The 21,897-nt window shown below is 44.9% G+C and overlaps 1 protein-coding gene across 1 annotated transcript in view; it reads right to left on the bottom strand.

Moving 5' to 3' along the window:
- Positions 1-11,301, bottom strand: part of ELP1 (elongator acetyltransferase complex subunit 1) — a 32,469-nt gene extending 21,168 nt beyond the window's left edge. The window contains exons 1-12 of the mRNA XM_066181475.1: positions 11,114-11,301; positions 9,934-10,086; positions 8,237-8,318; positions 6,264-6,344; positions 5,825-5,910; positions 5,152-5,251; positions 4,185-4,275; positions 3,535-3,658; positions 2,829-2,919; positions 1,557-1,787; positions 1,117-1,287; positions 426-525 (exon numbers count right to left, since the gene is read on the bottom strand). Of these exons, the coding sequence (XP_066037572.1) occupies positions 426-525; positions 1,117-1,287; positions 1,557-1,787; positions 2,829-2,919; positions 3,535-3,658; positions 4,185-4,275; positions 5,152-5,251; positions 5,825-5,910; positions 6,264-6,344; positions 8,237-8,318; positions 9,934-10,086; positions 11,114-11,263 (1,460 nt within the window). The 5' untranslated portion in view covers positions 11,264-11,301. The remainder of the gene's footprint in view (positions 1-425; positions 526-1,116; positions 1,288-1,556; positions 1,788-2,828; positions 2,920-3,534; positions 3,659-4,184; positions 4,276-5,151; positions 5,252-5,824; positions 5,911-6,263; positions 6,345-8,236; positions 8,319-9,933; positions 10,087-11,113) is intronic.
- Between the last annotated feature and the right edge of the window lie 10,596 nt (positions 11,302-21,897).

Genomic DNA, 21,897 nt, shown 5'->3' with positions numbered 1-21,897 from the left:
ATAAAGGATGAGACCTAGAAAGCCCCATCTGTTTTCCCTAAGTAGTACTGCTTCCATGCCAACTACCTCTAGGAACAAACAGAAAGTATGGTGGGATTTTTATCCTCATCCCCGTCTCTGCCATGCAAGCAGCTTTGTTGCTGTGTGTGTTGTGATCATGGGCCTGAGCACTGCACCATCATTCCTTTGTGCATCAGGCACAGGAAGGAGTATCTCAGTGCTGTCACTCACAGTCACTGGTTCTGCTAGATTGAGACCTCACTAAAGGGCAGTTCTCAGCACTAGCTGCAGACAGTCTCAACAAAATGAAACCATGTTATCTGACAGTCTCTCAAAAATCCTGAGAGAAGTGGCCAGACCTGTGACCTCTAAAGCATCCAGTCAGGATGCTTCTCCCCACTACAGCTGTAGTAGTTCTATATTACCTGTAGGTTTTGTCCAAGTATGGTGTTTCCACAGCTGCTTTAAAGCCATTTCCTCCCACAGCTCCAAATTTGACAGAAGGGTCATTCACAGTACTCCGTCCTGGCAAACACAAAGCAGAACAAAGCAGAGCTTAGAGATCCACCCAACAGAGCCCCTTCCATCTTCAATCTTATCAAAAAGTAGCTGCTACATGAAAGTATTAAGAAAGTCAGAAAATGCCATCCCTACTTGTCCAGCCAAAATGAAATTCTCATTAACATTCACTTTGAGGAAGCCAGTCACCTTCCAACACAGCAGTACAAAACACCTCTTACGTCACAGCACACTGTATATGGAAGTGCTTTGGGAAGTGGTAGTGCTCCAGACAGATTCTCAGACACTTTCCAGTGACAGTCAGTATCACGCCATCAGAGGAGCTTATGCAAGACACCATGTGCTGCACTCAAGCTGAAGCTAGGCAGGGGAATATTACCAGCACAATTACATAGTCAAGTGCCAAACACTGTCTTCTTACAAAGTCAATGCACCACCAAAATGCTTCTGTGTCATTCAAACTAATAGAAATGAGAGCAGAGCTTCAACTGACACTTAAACCAAGTATGTCTTATGTAAAGTTTTAAGTGACCATCACCTTACTAGTCTCCCAAGAAACACAGGGTTTCTTCTTATGAGGTTGCAACAGGGTCTTACCATATCTGTACACAGAAATCCTGTTATCAGCATCCAGGACAGCCATATCCCCACTACGTTTGGGATCTGTGTGAAATGCAACCTGATTTACTGCCTGTTGGAGTTGGATCTCATAGGTACACATGGGTGGAGGCACTACAGCATGCTGGAAGGCTGTGACAAGCACTTTATCTGTGGAAGACAAGAGAAAAAAAACCAAGACACACCACAATCTAAATGTTAGTTAAACTCTTTCTGGATTCTTTATTGGAAGCAGAAATAATGTTACAGGAAAATGGTTGCTGTGCTCTTAGTGGTTATCTTCATTGAACTACCCCTGAAGCATCTATCAATTACACGGACCCCTCCCTAAAAGCTTTGCAGAAACAATTAAAAGAAGAACTGAAGAGGCTACCCCATCTTTTCTGACCCTGGAGCTGGAAAGCTGTCCCACTGCTTACCTCCATCTATAACAGCCACGTTTGCTATATGTTGACTATTCTCCCCCAGCCCACGGTCTGTGGTCCAATGCCAATCGTAGAAGAGATAATGCCAGCCCTGGCAGAGTATGTGTAGTCTATACAGGTTCTCTCGGTCCCACAGCAGTGACACCAACTGATTTTCCTCCAAGCTACCAAAGTGTAGACTCTGCTTCAGGTACCAGTGATAGTTCCCTGTCGTCCACAGCTGAACTGTAGAAAAACAAATAGTTACTACAGACTACTACTTGAGACTCAGCTCGAACCCTCCCCCCAACCACCACAGCATTTCTAGGGATGTGTTAAGCTCAATTAAAATAACAGTTCTAGTCTTCAGTCCATCAGCCGTCATACAACATACAGCACATGAAAACAACACACTGTGCAAAAGTGAATCCTAAAATTCAGAGCTACCCTTGTGAGACAGTATCCTTGTTTAATGAACGGCTCAGACCTTTAGTATTCCATTTGTATCACTTCCAGTTACAGCAGCCTGGAAGATGCTTTGAACCGAGGCTGAACAACCAGTTCTTCCTCACCAGCTGTGCTGGTTTTGGTTGGGGTAGTTAATTTTCTTCAGTGTCAAATATGGGACTGTGTTTTGGATTTGTGCTGAACACAGGGTGGATAAGCGATGTTTTAGTTATTGCTGAGCAGGGCTTACAGAGAGCCAAGGTCTTTTCTGCTTTTTGTACTGCCGAGCTGGCAAGGAAGTTGGAGATGCATAGGAAGTCAGGAGGGGACACAGCCAAGATAGGTGACCCCAGCTGACTAATGGGATATTTCAGACCATATGACATCAGGTTCATATATAAAGAGAGAGGAAGAAGGAGGAAGAGGGGGATATTTGGAGCAATGGCGTTTTTCTTCCCAAGTAACCATTACACGTGACAGGGCCCTGCTGGTCTTGGAGATGGCAGGCACCTGCCTGTCCATGGGAACTGATGAATTAATTTCTTTGGTTTTTATGGCATGTGTGGCTTTTGCTTTTTTACAGTAAACTGTTTTTATCTCAACCTACAAGTTTTCCAGCTTTTACCCTCCTGATTCTTTCCCTGATCTTGTTGGCAGGGAAGTGGGCAAGTGACTCTGTGGGGCTTGGTTGCTGTCTGCAGTTAAACCATGACACCAGCACAGTGGTGTCAAAGCCACTGGTAAGCCTTCACAGCATCTCCTACCCTGCAGGTAAGTACCCACTGCTAACGACACTTGCAGGCAAGCATTAAGAGTCAGGGCCTCATGGAGTGCTCTCACCATAAGTGTTTGGGTTGGACTTTTCCACCTTCAGGTCTTCCAGCCATAGAGCCAGGATTGTAGAATCTGCATTCCAAAGCATTTCATTAACCTGCAGAAACAAACATGGCTCTTAGTGATATTCTTGCTTCCAGACAGTTTACAAGACCAGGATGTGTTCCAACAACAAAAGGTGCACCAGTCAATATACAAACAGAGCCCTCGTGTATTGCAAAGCCCCTGACAAGGCATCCTCAGAGGACCACAGATGAAGAGGCCGCAAAAATGACAGCAGCGTTCTCTTTGCTTTCCTTGACACTGAGGAAGCATCTGCCAAAAGACCTCTCAGCATCCAAGTACAGAAGCTGAAGTAAGGCCCTAGCAATAGCTTCTCACTTATTTGGAATCATGTGAGTATGTAGCCTCACTGTTGCAATGGCTGACAAGCTGAAAAGTACTGTTGAGTCATTTGCCCAGTATAAAGAATATAGAGCCCAGAAATACCCCACGGCTACAATCTGCCTTCACCATGTGTCTTTGTACTATGGGCTTGCAGAGGGCATCACATCTTCTCCCCAGGCTTCTTCATTGCTCTCTTTTTCAGATCACTTCTTCCATTAGGATAAGCACAAAGTATTAGCTTAAAAACATCTTCCTAGAATCTGGAAGAGATCTCTCATCACACTCCATTACACTCTCATCAAAGAAGCCCAGACCAAGAACTTACTTTGACCTGCCCTTTTTGGAAAGGGAGGGTGAACTCTCCATGAAGAAGTCCATTCTTTTCAAAAAAAACCACATCATGTCTGTTGGGCTTTTCTTGTGTAGATGCTATTAGGTTTCCTGAGGGCCTTAGAAAAGAGCCAAATGAAAATTCATTCCTCACACAACCACTAACTGCCATTTTAAACCCAAATCATCTCAACATTTTTTCCCAGTGATACAAAGAAAAAGACAGCAGAGAACATGTTTTCCTCAGCGCTGTTCAGACAGTCATAGGTCCAGAACAGATCAGAGCTTATGATATCCACAGGTGACCAAAAAAATGTCAGCACTAGGAATGGAACCTGTAATATTTCTTTTTATACAGTTGAGCTCAAACCCACTTGACACTGACTGTATACAGCAAATCTATCCCTTCTTTCCACTTATGATGCAAGCATTAGGATTTTCAGGGTTTAAAGGGCAACTCTTCCTCATGCTGCATCAGAAGGCCAAGTTTCTTCAAGTTTTGGGAAAAATCAACAAAACGCTGAAGGAACTAAAATGATGATTTAATGTGAAGGATTAAAATGAAGGAATTAAAATGATCAAAGACTGCGACCAGGGAATAACAAGCAACACTGCTGTCAGCATGCAGACTGTGGTACTACTCACTTCCACGACAGTGCTTGTTCTAATCCTGAGATAGGCTCACTTGTTGACTGCAGCACAAGCTCTCTGCTCCATACCCGGACCTTCCGAGCACCTACAAGTTGAGAGAGCAATGAGATGAAGGTCTAAGAAAACACTGGGAAGAAACTTTTCTAATTTTATGAGGGTAGAAGAGCAAATTTTGATGCACATGTGTAAAAAGAAGATTTCTCTTGTACACCTTAAGGGCTAAGAACTTATTCTGAGTCACACAGTTCTCCCATGGTAACCAAGTGACTAAAGGAACTGTGTTAGGAATTTCAGTCTGATGTAGTTCAGTTATAATCCCTCTCCAGCTTTCACCATAAAAATGTTAAAATCTTGCCATAAATTTACAATCCTCCCTAATGTGAAGTACAAAAGTTAAAAACCCAAACGTGGAAGAGCAGTGCAGTTTGATGCAGTTCAATATGTTGACCAATACATTTAAACTGCTCAAAAAGTAGTATTTATGATGGAAAACTTCAGTTACAGTCTTAGAAGTTATGCATATGCTCATTACCTCTTTGACTTTGGGGCAAAACAAAGGGAAAAGTATCACCAGTATTTTAAAAAAAGTGTGCAAGACTAAACTCTAGTATGAGGGACAGTGGGTGTATGAACCCAAATAGATTCATCCCTTTGGCACTGACAGCCTATCAGGTACTGCTTAAAGCTTGAGCAGGTGAAAGAAACAGTTCAGCTAGTATCTACAAAGGAGTACTCCCTCCTGGCATCTCACTGAACTGAAAACCAAACCACAAAGAAAGTATCCAAAATATTGTATCTATAAAATGGCTCTGAGAACATCAGAGCAGAGCAAAGGGCAATTAAATAGCTCAACTCACCCTTGCTTTAAGTGGCCAACAGATCACAAACAGTTACCTTACCAAGGCTCTGCTTAAGAAGCCCTTCATACACACTGGTATTTGAAAGAAGCTTGGTGCCATACCTGTCTCTGGACAGACGACACCGACTGCAACAAACTGCCCATCTCCTCTCCACGTAACCCGAGGCCTGCCATCATCCCAGGCTGACGTCTTTAACACTTCCTGAAGTCACACAAAAGAAAGTTGCATCAAAGCTTGGGAATGCAACTGCTGTCTTTGTCTAAACAGACTGCTCTTTCAAGAGCCTTAGGATGAAATCCATCCATTAAAAAGTGTCAAGGCTAGTAAGTTAAAAACTCATTATCCAAAATGTTGTTTTAGGAAACACTAGAATTAAAACTATTTAATTCAATCTGCTCCTCCTCCAAGTGCATACGACTGCCTCTCCACAAGATCATACACTATCCTTCCGATCCACTGGCGTCCCTACTTACAGACAGCAGTGCATAAGCTGCACACACGGTGAACTGAGATTTGTTCAGGATTGATGCTGGAATGGCTGCAAATCTTACTTTGAGCTCTGTTTGAAAAGTATGCTTTCTTGATGCTTTATTGAATTCAAAGGAAGATAAAAATGCATTACTTCAGACAACACAGAGACAGACAGAAGCAGCCTATGAAGAGACCTACCAAAAAGGTGGTGGTACATTGGCACCACAGGAGTAACAGAAACTCTCTTTATGCATATTTCCCCTGAAAAAGCATCAGCTTGACAAAAAAAGCGCAGTGTAATACCGTCTGTTTGAGATGTGCTGCCTGTTTCCCTTCCGATCCATGGAACTGTGTCTCCTTTTTACCCCAGCCAAGAGCAACAAACTTTCCTGAAGAAGAAATAATAATTGTAGTGGAAGATTTACAGATCATACCTTTACTACTGTGCACTATGTACACAACCACAGCCTCAAGCAACCCACACCTTCTCCCCAGATTTTTTTCTAAAAACCTGCTGGGGTGTTATGTAGTCTAGCAAGTACTTTGGTACATGGAACTTACTTGAATTTATGCTGACAAGCAACAATATTGACTTTACCCTTCAGCTGTCCAGCAGCATTACAATCTAAATACAATGTCTCCTGGGGCCTCAAACTGCTCAGCTCCATTTCCCTACTTTCCACATGCTTACAACGTATCAACCATATCAGCAAGGGCACCTTCACTTCAGTGTATCTCTCACCTTCTCCAAACTCATCTTGGTGGATTTGCTTCTCAGCAATTGGTTCAAAATCCCTTGTCATCATGATGAGCGTCTGCTGACCTGTAAGGCAGATATTAAATACAATATTGGTAATGGTATCTGCAGCAAATAAAAACTGAAGTGTTCTCCTGTGTGCTCCTAATGTTCTGTCATGGACCTGAATATAGAAAACATGGTACTAGAGAGAACATATCCTTCAAAACATGAAACCTCATGCTGGAACAGAACACTTCCAAGTTTTTCTCCTCAAAAATATGCTTCCTGGCCTAACCTTAAGGTTTTTTTCACCTTCCAAACCAGTACCTGGTTCCTTTCCTCTTGAGATACAAACGACAAGAAGGCAACTGGGAACAGTCACCAAGGACTTATGAAGAGGAAATCATACCATCCTGATAATATCCTACAATGAGATGACCAGCTTGTGGATATGGGGACAACAGTGGATTTCATTTATCTTGACTCTAATAAAGGCTTTTGAAGCTGTGTGCCACAACATCATCACAGACAAACCCACGAAACATGGGATAGGTAAAAGGAGAGTGAAAACCAGCTGAACTGCCAGGCTCAAGAGTGTGCTAGCACTGTCAGTAAGTAGAGCTCGAGGTCAGTCACTGGTGTGCCCCTGAACATTAGGGGCAATGATTAATATCTCCCTTAATGTTGAAAGCATGGGACCTCGGCAAGTTTGTAGATGACACAGAACTGGGAGAAGCAGCAGGCGCAGCAGAGGGTTGTGCTGCTGTCCACAGGGATCCTGTCATGAGCTGTCCAGAACCTCATAAAGCTTAACCAAAAAAAAAGTCATGCCTTGTGTATGGAAAATAACAACCTCAGGCACTAAGTCAGACTGGGAACCAAGCAGCTAGAGAGCAGCTTGGCAAAAAAACATAAACTATGTTTCCTGAGGCACCAACTTGAACTAGCTAGCAGTACGCCCTGCTGCATAGGTGGACTAGAGCATCCTGGCTGCATTAGGAGTGCTGCCAGCAGGTTATGGGAGGTGATCTTGCTCCTCTACTCAGTGCTACAGTGACACATGGAATGCCGTCCCCATTATTGGGCTTCCTAGTGCAAGACAAGGACATATGGGAATGAGTCTTGCAAAGGGTCAAAACAATTATTAAGGGCTTGAAAAATCTGTTGCACAAGAGGAGGCTGAGACAAGCCAGACTGCTCTGGAGAGAAGGTTCCAGGGGAATCCCAGCAGTGTGTGTAAATATATTATGTGGAAGGTGAGGTACAGTAAAGAAGACACAGCCACACTGTTTGTGGTGCTGAAGGATAGCACAAGAGGCAAAGGGCACAAACTAAAATACAGAAAATGTAAAACCTTAGAAAAGTTGTTTTTTTTTTTTTTATTCTGAGGGCAGTTACAGATAGAAACAGGATGCCCACAGTGGTTGTGGGGTCTCAAACGTAACTGGGCACAATCATCCAACAACTTGCTGTAGGTAACACACTTCGAGCAAGGTGGTTGCAATAGGCAATCTCCAGAGTTTCCTTTCAGTCTCAAGCACTTTATGATTCTGTTTTGTCTGAGGCTAATTTTATTTTCTAGGTGAGTGATATCTGTAGATAATTAGGGCCTTTGACACATATTTGCTACCAAAGGCCAAGAAACAGTTTTTGTTACTAAGAAGTCAAATGGTGATATAAAGAAGTATTTATGTTTCTGAAACAAGATCAAATGTACTCCCTGGGAAGATTTTAAGGACTAAAAACTCATCCACAAAGCAGCTTTTTGGGCCTACCCAATTTCTGCTTGGATCTTTGAAGAGCCTTATGAATCATGAAATGAAATATAATGCATAGGTTCTGGTAGAGTTTTTTTCCATTTTAAGTCCTAGTCCCAATTTTGTAACTTTTTCTTCCTCTCACTCAGTCTTGGTTATGCTTTGGCCATAGAAAGTTCCACTGCTAGAGGCAGAAAGCTTAGAGACTGTTATTGATACCTGTTACAAGCAAAACAAGCTCTTGGTCAGGACTCCAGCTCATGACACTCAGACCGCTGTCCACACTTCCAACACATTCCACCTGCAAGACCAAAGTAAGAGCACAGGAACATGAGTGCAGCACAAAAGCAAACATTCACCAAGGAAAAAGAAAACTGCCTCCTACTTGAAAAAGTCAAAAGTCTAACTTCACACTTTATGTTGAACAAAACGAAAGAAACATTTCTGGCTAAAAATAGACACAGAATATTTATGAATGAGAGCCCAGGTAATGTAGAGTCTAGCACATTCTACCATACATGGTTTTAGAAAGAGCTTTATGCTGTAACTCTCAGTCTTATGTCAGCACACATTGTGTCAATACTAATACAGCCTGATAGGGCCTGTGATTATATTGGTAAACATTCTTTAGTAACAAAACACAGACATAATGATTCTTACCTAGAGAATTCCAACAGGTAAACTTAAACTCTGACCAGCCTGTGTATGCTAAACTTGACAGTTGTATATACCTGCACCAACATCAAACTTTAGGGAAAATTGGGCTAGTTTTACTGGGCCGTCATGAGCAGGTACTAGTAGTTGGCAGAGAACTTTTGTTATGCATGGTTACCCTGATTTGCAAAATGCATGGAACAGAATAAGAAATACACCACTCACTACTGCGATAAACAGCAAAGATGAGGCCATTCAAGGAATTAGGGTTGGGTGTGACAACCTTTTCAGGTAAGAAAAGTGAGACTGGGCACCAATCAACAGAGTGACTATCACTCGAGAGGGTTTCAGAATAAGCAGAGGAATCTTCCAGACCTCCTTCTTGGTGCCCAGACTGCAGACTTGGTGCACCAAAAGAAGACTGGAAAGTAAAGCAGAAAAAATGGAAAAGTAAGCCAAAACCCTATAAAATAAAGAATCTGAAGTTAAACCAGTTCTCTGACACATCTATCACTAAAAAAAAAAAAAAAAAGTCTCCTGTATCACAACCTCTGCTAATTTCTATTCGCCTATGACATGTTCTAAGGTGCAACACAGGACACATTTTTCAGATACAGCTAACTGCATATTTAAGTGGTATCTCCAAATCAAGTGCAAACGTGAACCAAAACAGACACGCTGCAAATAACCACAATTTTACAGCTAACCCAGACAGACCATTATCATCTCATTCCCACTTAAACCTGCACTGTTGGACAGGTATTGTGGGAGCTGATTCAGATTTCAGAGGATGCTGTTGTGCTAAGTGTCTTGCTGAAACTGATACAAATCTGACACTGAGGAAGGAACAGAAAGTATCTCAGATTCTGCTATATCCTAAGTATCAATGTATCAGCTGATAACAAAACGGTAGCTACACTGTGAATTATGAACTGATTACTTTATTCTTTACCTAGTCTCAGCAATATCCTGTTTCTGTAAGACTCTCCAGCAGATCCTTTGCTGCTGGGAGCCCACTGAGCAAACTTAGAGGACCCAAGCTGTGGACAGGCAAGGCATCATTTTAATTCCAGTTCTTTTACAGAATATATATTCCTTCTTTAGTCATTCTCAAAGCTACACAAAAATCAGCTTATCGGTCCAGAGAATGGAGACTAGCCACAGCTCAGTATGCAATGAGCATACAACTGACCCCTAAAGAAATTGTGTTACTCTTTCCTCTGAATTTCTTCAGTACTGTTGTGTCTTTCCTGCCATGTTACCTGTTTCGTATTCAGATTGCACAGCAGGATATCTCCAGCTGCTGTAGCAACACACACACTCTCCTGCTCTGGAAGATCTTCGACACCCACGATGCAGCCACTTCCATCTTCAGGCAAGAACCCATCCACAGTCAGGGAAATTTCTCTTGACACCTTGATACAGAAAGGCCAAAGGCCTACTAATTACACATAACCTCACTGGGATTTTTGCAGAGTAAAAGCCATAGGTATGTTTCTTCCTACTGCAGTTACACAAAGCATTACACAGTTAAACAAAGCATTTAGAAAAAAAACAACTTGCAAGTACTTATCTTCACTTATTCAGAGGAAACCGTGAAGATCCTCTTATGGCAAAAGTAATAGAAAAAAACGAGAAAACACATATATGGAAGCAAAAGATACACAACTTCCAATCTGCCCTGCTAATCATCTTTCAACACCCTTTTCATGGTTCCCCAGAGTATCAACATTAAGAGTTGCATGGGCAGCTGCTTAAAGCGTCCCACTGCTCTTAAGGGGGCACACAGACTTCTAGACACAGCATAAAAAAATTTCTAAGGAAAATAACTTGGATGGTTACAGTATAGCAATCTTTGAAAATTAAATCCCTGGAAAGGTCCAAAAGTCTTTTGACAGTTAATTTCAGAACTGAATGAACTGATGGAATTAGATGCCTCAGAGTTGCATAGTGAGAGGAAAGCAAACCAGCTTTAAGTGGGGTTCCCCCCCCCCCCCCCCCCCCCCCAGTGCAAAGTTTCAAAAGCTTCCTCTTGTACTCTTCACTATCTCTTTGCCTGTTTGGTTCTGTTTTGTGAACCTGTCCAGATGCAACTGCTCGCTAGGCCGTGCTTAAGACTAAACCACGCGAATGACACGCGTCTAACATAACCACGCTCTTGAAAAGGCATATTTAGTATTTTAGAAGCACAAAAAGCCTCTTTCGCCACCAAGATCACAGTGCAGCGGCTTCCACGGCACCGTCAGACAGAAGCAAGCGGCGGCGGGGAACAGCGGGGAAGTCCAAGAACGCGCAGACACCGCCGCGAAGGGGGAACCGCACCAGGAGACTGGCGAGCTCCCGCTGGCGGAGACGCAAACGCTTCAATCCAGCTTCGCAACCAAAGCCGACCCCAACATGCCGGCGAGCAGTAGAACCCTGTCCCACAGCCGCGGCTCTCACCGAGTCCCCGGCGGGGCGCAGCTCCACCAGCCCGTACTGGGAACCCACGAGAACCGCGCCGGGCTCGGCGCCGAGGCAGAAGCAGTGCGGAGTGCCTACGGCGGCGGCGGAGGGGCACCCGCCGGCCCGCAGCAGCCGCAGGTTCCTCATGGTGGAAGAAGGCCGGGCAGCGATGGAGGCTAGGCAGGGCCAGCGCCTCACGGCGCCACCGTGTCGTAACGCGCGGGCGGGCGCAGGCGCCGTGCGCGGTGTCGCTGTCGCAGGGCGGCGCGCGGCCTCTCCTTTCTCTCCTTCCCGCCTCCTTGGCGGGAGCGCCGCGCCGGGAGCTGCGAGCCGCTGAGGCTCAGAGTCCTCACCAGCTCAGCTCACAGAGAGCCTGCCCAAATAACAGTCACCGAGTCTGAAGGAGATTTACGTCACCCAGTCCAAACGTCCACCCAGCACTGCCACTGTAACCCTGTAGTGGTTTGAAAGCAAAACAAAAGAGAGGCTTCAAGTCAGAGATACGATTTAATAGGAAAAAAGGAAAGAAAGTAAAATAAAATAGATGCAATAATACAAAAGACCACTGACAGAGTCAGAATACAACCTGAGCAGAGTGATGGAAGCAGTCCAGATGAGGTGGTCTTCCTGAAGAATTGATCCTGTAGAAAGGCCTGGTAGCTCGGGTTCTCTGGAAATCCAGTGCGTAAGCGCCCCTCTGGTGTTCAGAGTCTCAGCTTATATCCAGGCTGGAATGTTTGGTTCTTCCCTCTGGGCGGAGCATCTCACAATGGGATGGTGAGTCATGTGATAAGACCTGATGGGCCCATTAACAGGAGATAGTCCAGGAGGGGGTTATCTGTGAGTCGTGTGGCAAAGGTGCTGATGGGCCCATTAACAGAAGATAAGCCAGAGTGGAGGAGGCAGGGAGCACTGCCTCACCTGGTTTCAACAGTTCATGAAGATGGTGATAGAATATACTTCAACCCAGGACAAACCCTTAAACCACATCTCCAGATCCAGATGCTTAAACACAAGGGATGGGGGACTCCACCGCCTCCTAGGGAAACCTAGTCAGTGCCTGACCACCGTGACAGTGATAACTTTTTTTCTAATGTCTGATCTGAATCTCCCGTGTCTCAGATTAAGGCCATACCCTCTTGTCTCACTGCAGGCATGGCAGGAGAGACTGATGCCTGTTAGAGTTCTGCCTGCTTTATATCAGTCGAGGTCAGGATGGAAGACACAGGAAACATAGAGTCTATTTCGGTCTTGGTTGTTTATTGTATCTTATCTATTTATAGTCTCACGAAGCGTGAGCTCCAACTTGCCAGTTAAAGAAACGAGACAAAATGGAGAGCTTCTAACTCTTACCAAGGCTATTTCAGAGGTAGTTACTCAATTCCAAAGTGACACCTTTATTATTTATGCTTTTGACCCAATAATGGCCATTCAAGGTCCGCAATGCAGACATCTTTCACCCAATTAGAGAAAAGCACCCATATCTGTGAAGAAGAAGGAAGAAGAAGGTGAAGAAGAAGAACCCAGACAACACCCTAAATCCTCCATCTTGGCCCACACACATTACTGTATACCAAACCCCTAAACCTAAGTCTTCACCCTGTGAGATCACACACCGCCACTCTAATTACACACCCACAACCTCTGTGCCATCCCACAACCTGGGAAGCCTGTTCCAAGGCCTCAGGTCAAATGTGGTGCCTGCCTGAGGGTCAGCACCCCTCAGCTCAGAAAGCCTGAAATTTTCAGCCTCCAGGGTTCCGACATCTCCCCCTCTTGCTTGAACCACGAGGACCGCTTTGACTGCTTCGTTTGTCTTGACTTACCCCTCCCTAGAGTGGTAGAAAGAAATGTCCTTGACCAAAGACTGATCTTTTTTTTTGTATAGCTAAATTTGGCATGAAAAATTATGTTTACAGAATTAGTGATGTCAAATTTTTGAGGTTCAAAAGATGTCTTGGGAAGATGAGAAATTCACTAGTCTCATGCATCTACTGGCATGTTAATTAAACAAGTGGAAAGTGTCTTTCCTAGGATTGTACAGGAAAGACATATGATATCTAAATCTGATTCACTAGCTAATTCTCCTAGATATTTGTTTTAGATTGTCTGACTAGCAAATTTGCACTACTAAAACCAAGGAGGAAAAAAGCATAAACATAATATTCGATAGGACCACAAATTTCCCTTAAACTATCATGTAAGAAAGCAATTCTACAATATTACTGATTCCCAAATTTTTCTTTGGTTGATTGACAGGTAAGGTTGCATTGCTAAAAGCAAACAAGACAAGATATGAACATGATATCTGATTTACCTTCATGCCTTGTCTTTGGTTCATTTTTGATTTGAGGCATTTTCTTTTTCACTCTTAATTTCCAAGCAAATCTTTTAGAACACTCCTTTTTTTTTTTTTTTGTTTTTGTTTGTTTGTTTGTTTGTTTGTTTTTTCCCCAAAATTTGTTCTGGCACTAAATTGTTTGTTTGCATTCAACTCTGCATATTTGAATCGCTTTTGATTCTCTCAAAAATTCTCTTCTACATTCCTCCCTAAGAGCAGGAAGATGAGGACTGTCTTCTTTGTGACCCACTGTAACTAAAAATTCAATGGCTTTGTACTTTGTTTGGGCTTTTAAATCATACCATGATGTATGCCACGCCTGTGCCAATAGAGCTGTATGATACCAACGACTCCCACACTTTGGGCTTTGACACAAATCCCAAGGTTCACACTTCTTGCATGTGGGACAAGAGTTGTCTGCCATCAACCACAGTCTCTGCGCAGTCCATGTCTGCGTGCTTGCTTCTCCACTCTTGGAGTTGTCAGAGTTTCTGTGCTTGATATGACTTCACATTTGTTGTAGGAATTCACTTGGGTTCTGTATCTGCAGAAACATAAGCAAGCTCTTTGACACAGGTTAATAGAGAGAGTGTGCCTTGATGGAAAAATGCATAACTCTTGCTAAAACTGAAAACAATTAGGAAAAAATTCAAATACAACAACTAAGAATATTTCAGACGACAAACAGAATTAATGACTGTTAACAATAACACGTGTGAAGTTGCCAATTTGCACTGCGCCCCTGGGGGCAGCAATTCTGGGTTGTTGGGGAAGCAGTAGATGGTCCTGCCTAGTGAGTCTGATTGTGGTTCCCTACATATTGTGTGCCTTGAGAGGTCTCATGATGATGAGTCATCACCACTGTTATGAATAAAATTAATGCTCCAAACCCAGTTCAGACCCCTTAGTTTATGTACTTACCGGTTCTTGTTCCAACCCCAGTTCAAGTCCTAGTTGATGTACTTGCCCTTTTTCCTCCAGCAGTTCATTGTTAAAAGATTCTCACCTGTTTTATAAGTTTTATCCTCCTACCTTTAGTCTTCTGTACCCCTTTGCCCCCTCTTAACTCGTCGGGTAATCCAGTCGCTGCTCCCTAGAACCAACTTCCAGATTTCCCATAAGGCCTTGCGCATATTTGCATATTAAAAATCATACTACTGCCCAGAAAGAAACAACCCTAAACAACAAGCCACGCCAAAAAGAACAAAAGACCCCCACACTATGAAGACAACCAAGACCTAAGGAGACCAAATATGCCAGATCCAACCCAACGAGTGAGTCACCATGACTGAACAGCACCCGAGCAAGAGGAACCCCCTAGACTACTGAGCCGATATCAAGTTTCTGGGCAATCCCTGCAAGAATAGAAAATTCAGCCCTGCTCGTGATGATAGGCTTGTATGATCCTTCTCTTGGGCGCTGTTAGGGGTTAGGTTTGTTCCTTCTTTCTCTAAAGAATTTTTTCCCCACAAGTTACCAAGGAAACCAAGTGTTGGATACTTGAGAGTACTTAACCGAAACAAAGAGGTGGACAAAGGGGGAAGGGGAAGATAATGCAGGTAAAAGACAGAACTTGAGGCAGCTGCGGGCTTTTTGTTTTTTCCGGTGTTCAGGGAGGGAGAGAACGGCTGTTGCTGGCTGGAAGAGTTTCACTGTGGCCAAAGGGATCCAGTCCTGGGAAATCTACTATCACCGGGTCGGCCTGAATCCTGAGCTTTCTCTGCCACCTGCGGGAGATGGGCCAGCCCTGCCTCGCCTTCGGCTTCTTCGGTGCTGCTCCTCTTGCTACAGTGTGACCCTGCACCCCCTGTGCTGCCGGGACATCCTGCCCCTGCCTGCTGGGACACCCTGCCATCCCAGCTACCAGCCCGGGACTTTTCCACTGTTTCAGCTTGCTGCTCTGAGGATCCTGCAGGGACACCGAAACCAAACTGCCCTGGGTTTTGTGAAACAAAGCCCTCAAGGTTCTTGGTACTGTTTTCGTGTGTTATTAATGCTGTAGTTGTTTGGTGGGTTTTTTTTTTTTTTGTGTTTGTTTGCTTTGTAATACATACTAGTAAAGAACTGCTATTCCTATTTCCCAAATCTTTGCCAAAGAGCCTCTGATTGTAATTTTACCTGGCAGATACCTGTCTTTCCAAGCCAAGACAGGCGCTGACCATGGGGAGGAGCAGTGGTGGCATGAACCCCGAGGCCCTATTTCTAGGCTTGTCTCTAATAAAAGCTTGAAATGGGAGTAGAAGGTCTGCTGGCCTTTTATTTACATCAACCACTACTTATATTGTAGCGTGTTGGTGTGCTGTGCTTTTCTCGGAGTTTCCCAGGCGAGGTAGACGTCTTCCATCTACATCCACTTTTGGAACGACACTGATTTGCAAAGTGTTTCCCTTTCCTGCATCTGGGGCAAAGACTCAGTGCTTCTGGATTTCCTGCAGTTTGTAGGCAATATTTTTTAATATGTCCGAATTTCCCACACTTGAAACATGGTCTTTTGGCGAGTTCTGCTGCCATCACTCCCATAGAGTTGTCTTGTTGATCTGCAGCTTCTTGATGTTTTCCGAATTGTTCTCACATGATGTTTGCTTGGATCACTGCTACATGTGCAGAAGTACCTATTTTGCTACAAGCTTCTATCATTTGCGACAAAGTTGGTTGTGCACCAGGTAAGGCATGAATAACGTGCTTGCATTCTTAATTGGCATTCACAGAAGCTAGGCTTCAAATTAAATGTGGTTGTGCTACTTCATCACTGCACTGCCTCTCAACTGCTTGAGTGAGGCGATCTATGAATGAGGTGAATGGCTCATTTACTCCTTGCCCTACTTCTGTGTAACTGCCCTCTGGAGCTCCTGCAGGTTGAACTTGCATTATGACTTTTTGGTCCGTTTCTTTGATATCTGTGAGCACATCTTGAGGCAAACCCACAGCTTGATCTTCGGGTTTATCATGGGGTGGATCGCCTGCTCGTTGAGCTAATGTAAGGGCTGCATTTGGGCCTCTCACATAAGATTCTCGCAACATGATGAGAGCTGTCCTCCATTTGACTTCCCATAATATGTATTGAGAGTCAGTTAAAATTGTAGTGACAAAATATTTGCAATCATAAGGCACTAACTCATAAGTACCAAAGATGCCTTTCAATAGTTGTTTAAAGTACAAAGAACTCAAGCCACTCTCTGTAAGTGCTTGTGTTAGGTCTTTAATTATATCGTGTGTCAGTGGTATCCATCTGGGATTTGTATTTTGTGGACCAGATCTCACTGGCATGGCCGTTATCTGTGTTGATGCCATGTTTGAGATTTCCTTTTGCATTATTATTTGAAATGGCTCCTGATCCAACAAGATGGTATGGAACTAATTCTCTGTTTTTATTTTGTAGATTTGTATCTTGCAGAAATGCTTCTCTTTCAAACTTCATTGTTGTTTGCCTTCGTTCTCCTCCTGCTGTGTGGAGAGCTGGTGGTTGCATGTGCTGTGTATTTAAAGTATTGAAAAGTGTAATAATAGAAGTGGCTAGTGGTGGCGCTGCAGCGGGAGGTTGAACGCCTTGTGATTACAAAATGGCGCTGACGGAAAATACATAAGCGTTGTTCACGGAAGTACCTAGTGCGCCGCCATCTTGTTGTACGGTAAAGGGGTGCAGCGTGCCGCCATTTTGTGGAGCATAAGGTTCCTCCGCACTGTCCCTGCGCTGGACTGGCGGGTCCCGTAGGAACTTTTGCGGAATTGTGCTATGGTACGTGACTGAATGCCCAAAGGGAGAGTTATCGGAATTGCCGAAACTCCTGGGTGTTATAAGTGTATATTATGTAGTTGGCTTTTCGCATAACTATTATAATTGTACTGTATTATGTTTTTATTAATAAGAATTTAGAAGGGTAATGAATGTGTATTTTTGATTATACCAGAGGGGTAAGATTTTTTTTGTAACGCTTAAGCCACCAAGCCTGAAGCTATGGGAAGGGGGTCACCTTGTGACCCCTTTAAGAAAAAACTTGTTATTTTTCTGTTTTCTTATCCAACTGAAAAGAACCAGAAAACCTCAAAAGAAGATTTCTATTCTTGTTACCAGACTATGTGGAGACACCCACAAAATAAATCTACTAGATAAGATTATCTGGGATACTTAAAACAAATCAAAAAGGAATGTTTGATTACCATCTATTGAATATTCAATACGGTGCTCCTTATAGATAGAAGTCCTAAAGGGTAAGGGGGGTGATGGGCAGACCTGGTGCCAAGTCCCCCCTCGGCCGAGAAGCTTGGTTTATTCTGTCTCCGACTTTGTCTATTTTTTTATTTCTATTAAACTTATAAAATTCTAAAAGAGAGTGGAACTTGTTTTTCACATGGGGGAACCCAGAGCCCTGGTAACCCCTGCGCCATACTCTGGGGATCTGCCGGCATTTGCATGAAGGCGGATGGCCGCGCATAGCCTCACGCCGCGGCTCTCGGCACTAGAGAGCTGCCGCCTGCACGTCCCGACTCTGAATTTAAAACCTCTATTTCGTGCGATCCCTGTCTTCCCGCAAGCCGCTTCTGCTCCAGGCTTGTCCCAGCCTGGGCCTGAGGGGTAGCTGAAGCCGTAGCTGTGTTTTGTGTTTTTAAATCTGACCGCGGATTCTCCAGAGCAGCTGCGCCCACTTCCTAGCATGTCGCTACGCCGTTTCCGTACTGCGCTCTTGCGGCACCTGCGGAGGAATCCGTCCGCCCGCCCGCTCTGCCCGAACCGTGCGGCCGAGCCGCTCCGGCCACCTCGGGCTGCGAGGCTGTTCCACCCAGTTCATGTTGTGCTGCCTCGCCGGGCACGTGTGAGCGGGCTGCTCCGCCCGTCTCACCCGCTTTGCTTTGTTCATGCAGCACGGGTCCTATCGCCCTGCCCTGCGGAGACGATCCGTTCACCGCAGGATGCGGAGCTTGGGAACTTGACGCTGTTTGCGGCTATATTTGCACTGTTTGCGTAACCGCGGTAGTATGTCCAGACAGCGGCTGCGCAGTTTGCGTAAATTGCAAGATTTGCATTATAGCCGCTTTTTGCGTACGGAGGCATTCACCTGGTGCCGTACTGTTCTCCGGATCGTTCTCTGGAATTTCATGGGGTCCTCTGTCTACGGGCAAAGCCTCCAAAAGTTGGGGAGATCCCTCAACATCTCAGGTTATCCCCACCTCTGGCTGGGTATCTATTAGCGATCTTGTAAGTGGCAGTGACTCTGCTGACGTTGAGGGGACAGAGGGAACCGCCCCTAACGGAGTGGAGGGAGCGCTTCTCTTTCCTCCTCTCTCTGTCGTGCGGACTCAGTGTAACTGGAGTGGTTCTGTGCTTCACTTCTGCTGCTAATGGATTCATAGACAACTCTACAGACAGGGAGAAGTTTTGCAGCCTTGCCCTTCGTAAGGGTGTCTTAATTATAAAGCCTTAGGCTGACAGAATCCCACAGAAATGGATTAAAAAACGCTTCTGCATCTGCCTTTGGAAATTTTTCTTGTACCCAACATAGGAGGTCTCTCAATTGGTCTTTTGAGACAGAGACCGGGTGATTTTTAATCATGGACTCTAGCTTGTCCATTGCTTCTTTCTATGTCTTGGACATTATGTTTCCCATATTTACACTCTGGATTAACTCTGAAAGTGTATTTGAAGAAAAAAAGGAGTTCCTACCTGACTTTACTGCCAGTTTCTTTTCCTTGGTCTCCAGTGTTCTTGTAGCCTACCCGCAGATATGAGTTCCTGGATCTGAGCTGTTTCTTTTCCCCGGGGATGATTTTTCACCTTTTTTTTTTTTTTTTTTTTTTTTTTTTTTTTTTTTTTTCCTACTCCTCTCAGCTTTTCCGCTGCCAGCCTTTCTGCTGTTTTTTCTTCAGGGAGGTCCAAACCTGGCACTAGAAGGTGTTTTTCCTCACATGGGAGGCACCAATTGTTTCAGTTCTGCCTGCTTTATCTTGGCTGAGGTCAGGATGGAAGACACAGGAAACATAGAGTCTATTTCGGTCTTGGTTGTTTATTGTATCTTATCTATTTACAGTCTCACGAAGCGTGAGCTCCAACTTGCCAGTTAAAGAAACGAGACAAAATGGAGAGCTTCTAACTCTTACCAAGGCTATTTCAGAGGTAGTTACTCAATTCCAAAATGACACCTATATTATTTATGCTTTTGACCCAATAATGACCATTCAAGGTCCACAATGCAGACATCTTTCACCCAATTAGAGAAAAGCACCCATATCTGTGAAGAAGAAGGAAGAAGAAGGTGAAGAAGAAGAACCCAGACAACACCCTAAATCCTCCATCTTGGCCCACACACATTACTGTATACCAAACCCCTAAACCTAAGTCTTCACCCTGTGAGATCACACACCGCCATTCTAATTACACACCCACAACCCCTGTGCCATCCCACAACCTGGGAAGCCTGTTCCAAGGCCTCAGGTCAAATGTGGTGCCTGCCTGAGGGTCAGCACCCCTCAGCTCAGAAAGCCTGAAATTTTCAGCCTCCAGGGTTCCAACAGATCCTGACATTCTTTCGGACTGACCCCACACCCTCATTTCAGGGAGTTTTAGAGGGCGATGGAGTCACCCCCTGAACCTCCTCTTCTGAAGACTAAACAACCCTAGCTCCCTCCGCCATTTCTCATAAGACGTGTTTTCTGGTCCTTGTTCCCTTCTCTGGACGCACTCTAGCATATCAATGTCCTTTTTAAAGTGAAGAGCCCAGAACTGGACACAGCATTTGATGTGCAGCCTTGCCAGTGCCAGTGTATAAGGTGACCGTGGAGCAGGATGATTCTTTTGGAGCCATTCGGGCACTAACCAGCTGAAGAGCTTCAGGTGAAGAGCTTCAGCTGAGACTTCTAAGGCACTTACAGGCCAGTCTTCACATAGGCTAGTGCTGCCCTGCTGGCACTGCTTCTGTCACACTCTGCCACCTCCCTCCAGGTGTGGCTGAGGGGGAGAAGATAGTTACTTCAGCCTTCAGGGGGAAGGACTTCATGCAATCCCATACCCTTCATACTTCCCCCTTTTCCTAGTGGACCTAGACTGCCATCAGTCAGTACTGATGATGTTTAAGAAAGACAAGGAGCTATTGGAGAAGATCCAGTGGAGTAGACAAAGATGATTTGGGGCCTGGAGCTTCTCTCTTATGAGGAGAGACTGTGGGACCTGGGCCTGTTTAGTTCAGAGAAGACTGAGAGGTGATCTCATTAATACATAAAAATATTTCAAAGGCAGGTGCCAAGAGGATGGTGCCAGATTCTTTTCAGTGGTGCCCAGTGACAGGATGAGGAACAATGGCCATAAACTAAAATACAAGAACTTTCACCTCAGCACGAGGAAGAACCTCTTTATGTTGAAATTGGCAGAGCATTGGAATAGGCTGCCCAGGGAGGTTGTGGCGTTTCCCTCTCCAGAGACATTAAAATCCTACCTCAACACATTCTGCTCCAGGTGACACTGCCTTGGCAGAGAGGGTCTCCAGAGATTCCTTCCGACCCTAACAATTCTGTGATTCTGTGATCCAGTCTAATGGCGGAATATAAAGAAAAGACAATTTTGAGACACATTGGTTTTGCCTATGACAATCTGTAAATTTAGCATGCTGTAATCAGCTTAATGTGCTCTATAGTTTGGCAGTTTAGGCCAGTGGAAAGATGGGCCATTAGACACCTGGACAGGTTTGCTTTTTGCTGTTCTGGTACTAAACTTGGCTAAAGTCAGCGATAAAACTCAGTAAAACTTGCTGAACTCAGAGGGCTTTTTTGCGACCAGTGGAAAAGGCACAGCTATCACTTTACTGCACACGACGAAAATCAAAGCCATTCAGACGCCTTATTCTTGGGATAAGGCATAAGTGCCTTCCCAGGCCAATACAGCACTTGCCAACGCAAGCAGTGCCTGGCTGCACTGGTAGGCAAAAAGGCAGCTGTCAGAGAGCATGTGAACCTGGCTGTGCTGTGCACCTTGTCCCGTGTCCCCAGGACCTGCACAGCTTCATTAGGGTGGTCTGACACCCCTATTTCTCGTAATATCTTTTCCAGAGGCTTTTTCCTTTGGCGTGGCTTGATGCTATCAGCCTCCAGTGTCCCAAGTCACCAATTTACCACTGTTCTTACCCTGTGAAATGTGCTTGACTGAGCTGAGTTGCCCCAGCTGACTACACAGCCGTGGCTGTCGCAGCACGTCTGCATCCACCACCCGGTGGTTCTGCAGCTCGGGAGAGAAGTCCCCTCATGGCAGATGGCACCTGATGGTCCCGTCTAGCCCACGTACCGTCCCCCTCTGCTTGCTTGCCTTACGTGGGTCGCATCGCCCCGATGAATCACTTTCTTCCCGAAACCCATCTAAAATGCCCTATATTATTGTTATTTTCCGGCGGCCGCAGCTGACATCCCCCGCCCCGCTGCCCTCTTGCTCCGCTGCCCCGTCCCCGCCGCTGTCGCCGGG

Source organism: Chamaea fasciata, unplaced genomic scaffold (assembly GCF_029207755.1).
Source record: "Chamaea fasciata isolate MVZ Bird 193981 ecotype frontalis unplaced genomic scaffold, bChaFas1.0.hap1 SCAF_4, whole genome shotgun sequence".
Classification (NCBI taxonomy): domain Eukaryota; kingdom Metazoa; phylum Chordata; class Aves; order Passeriformes; family Sylviidae; genus Chamaea; species Chamaea fasciata.
This window is presented reverse-complemented; position numbering and strand designations above follow the sequence as displayed.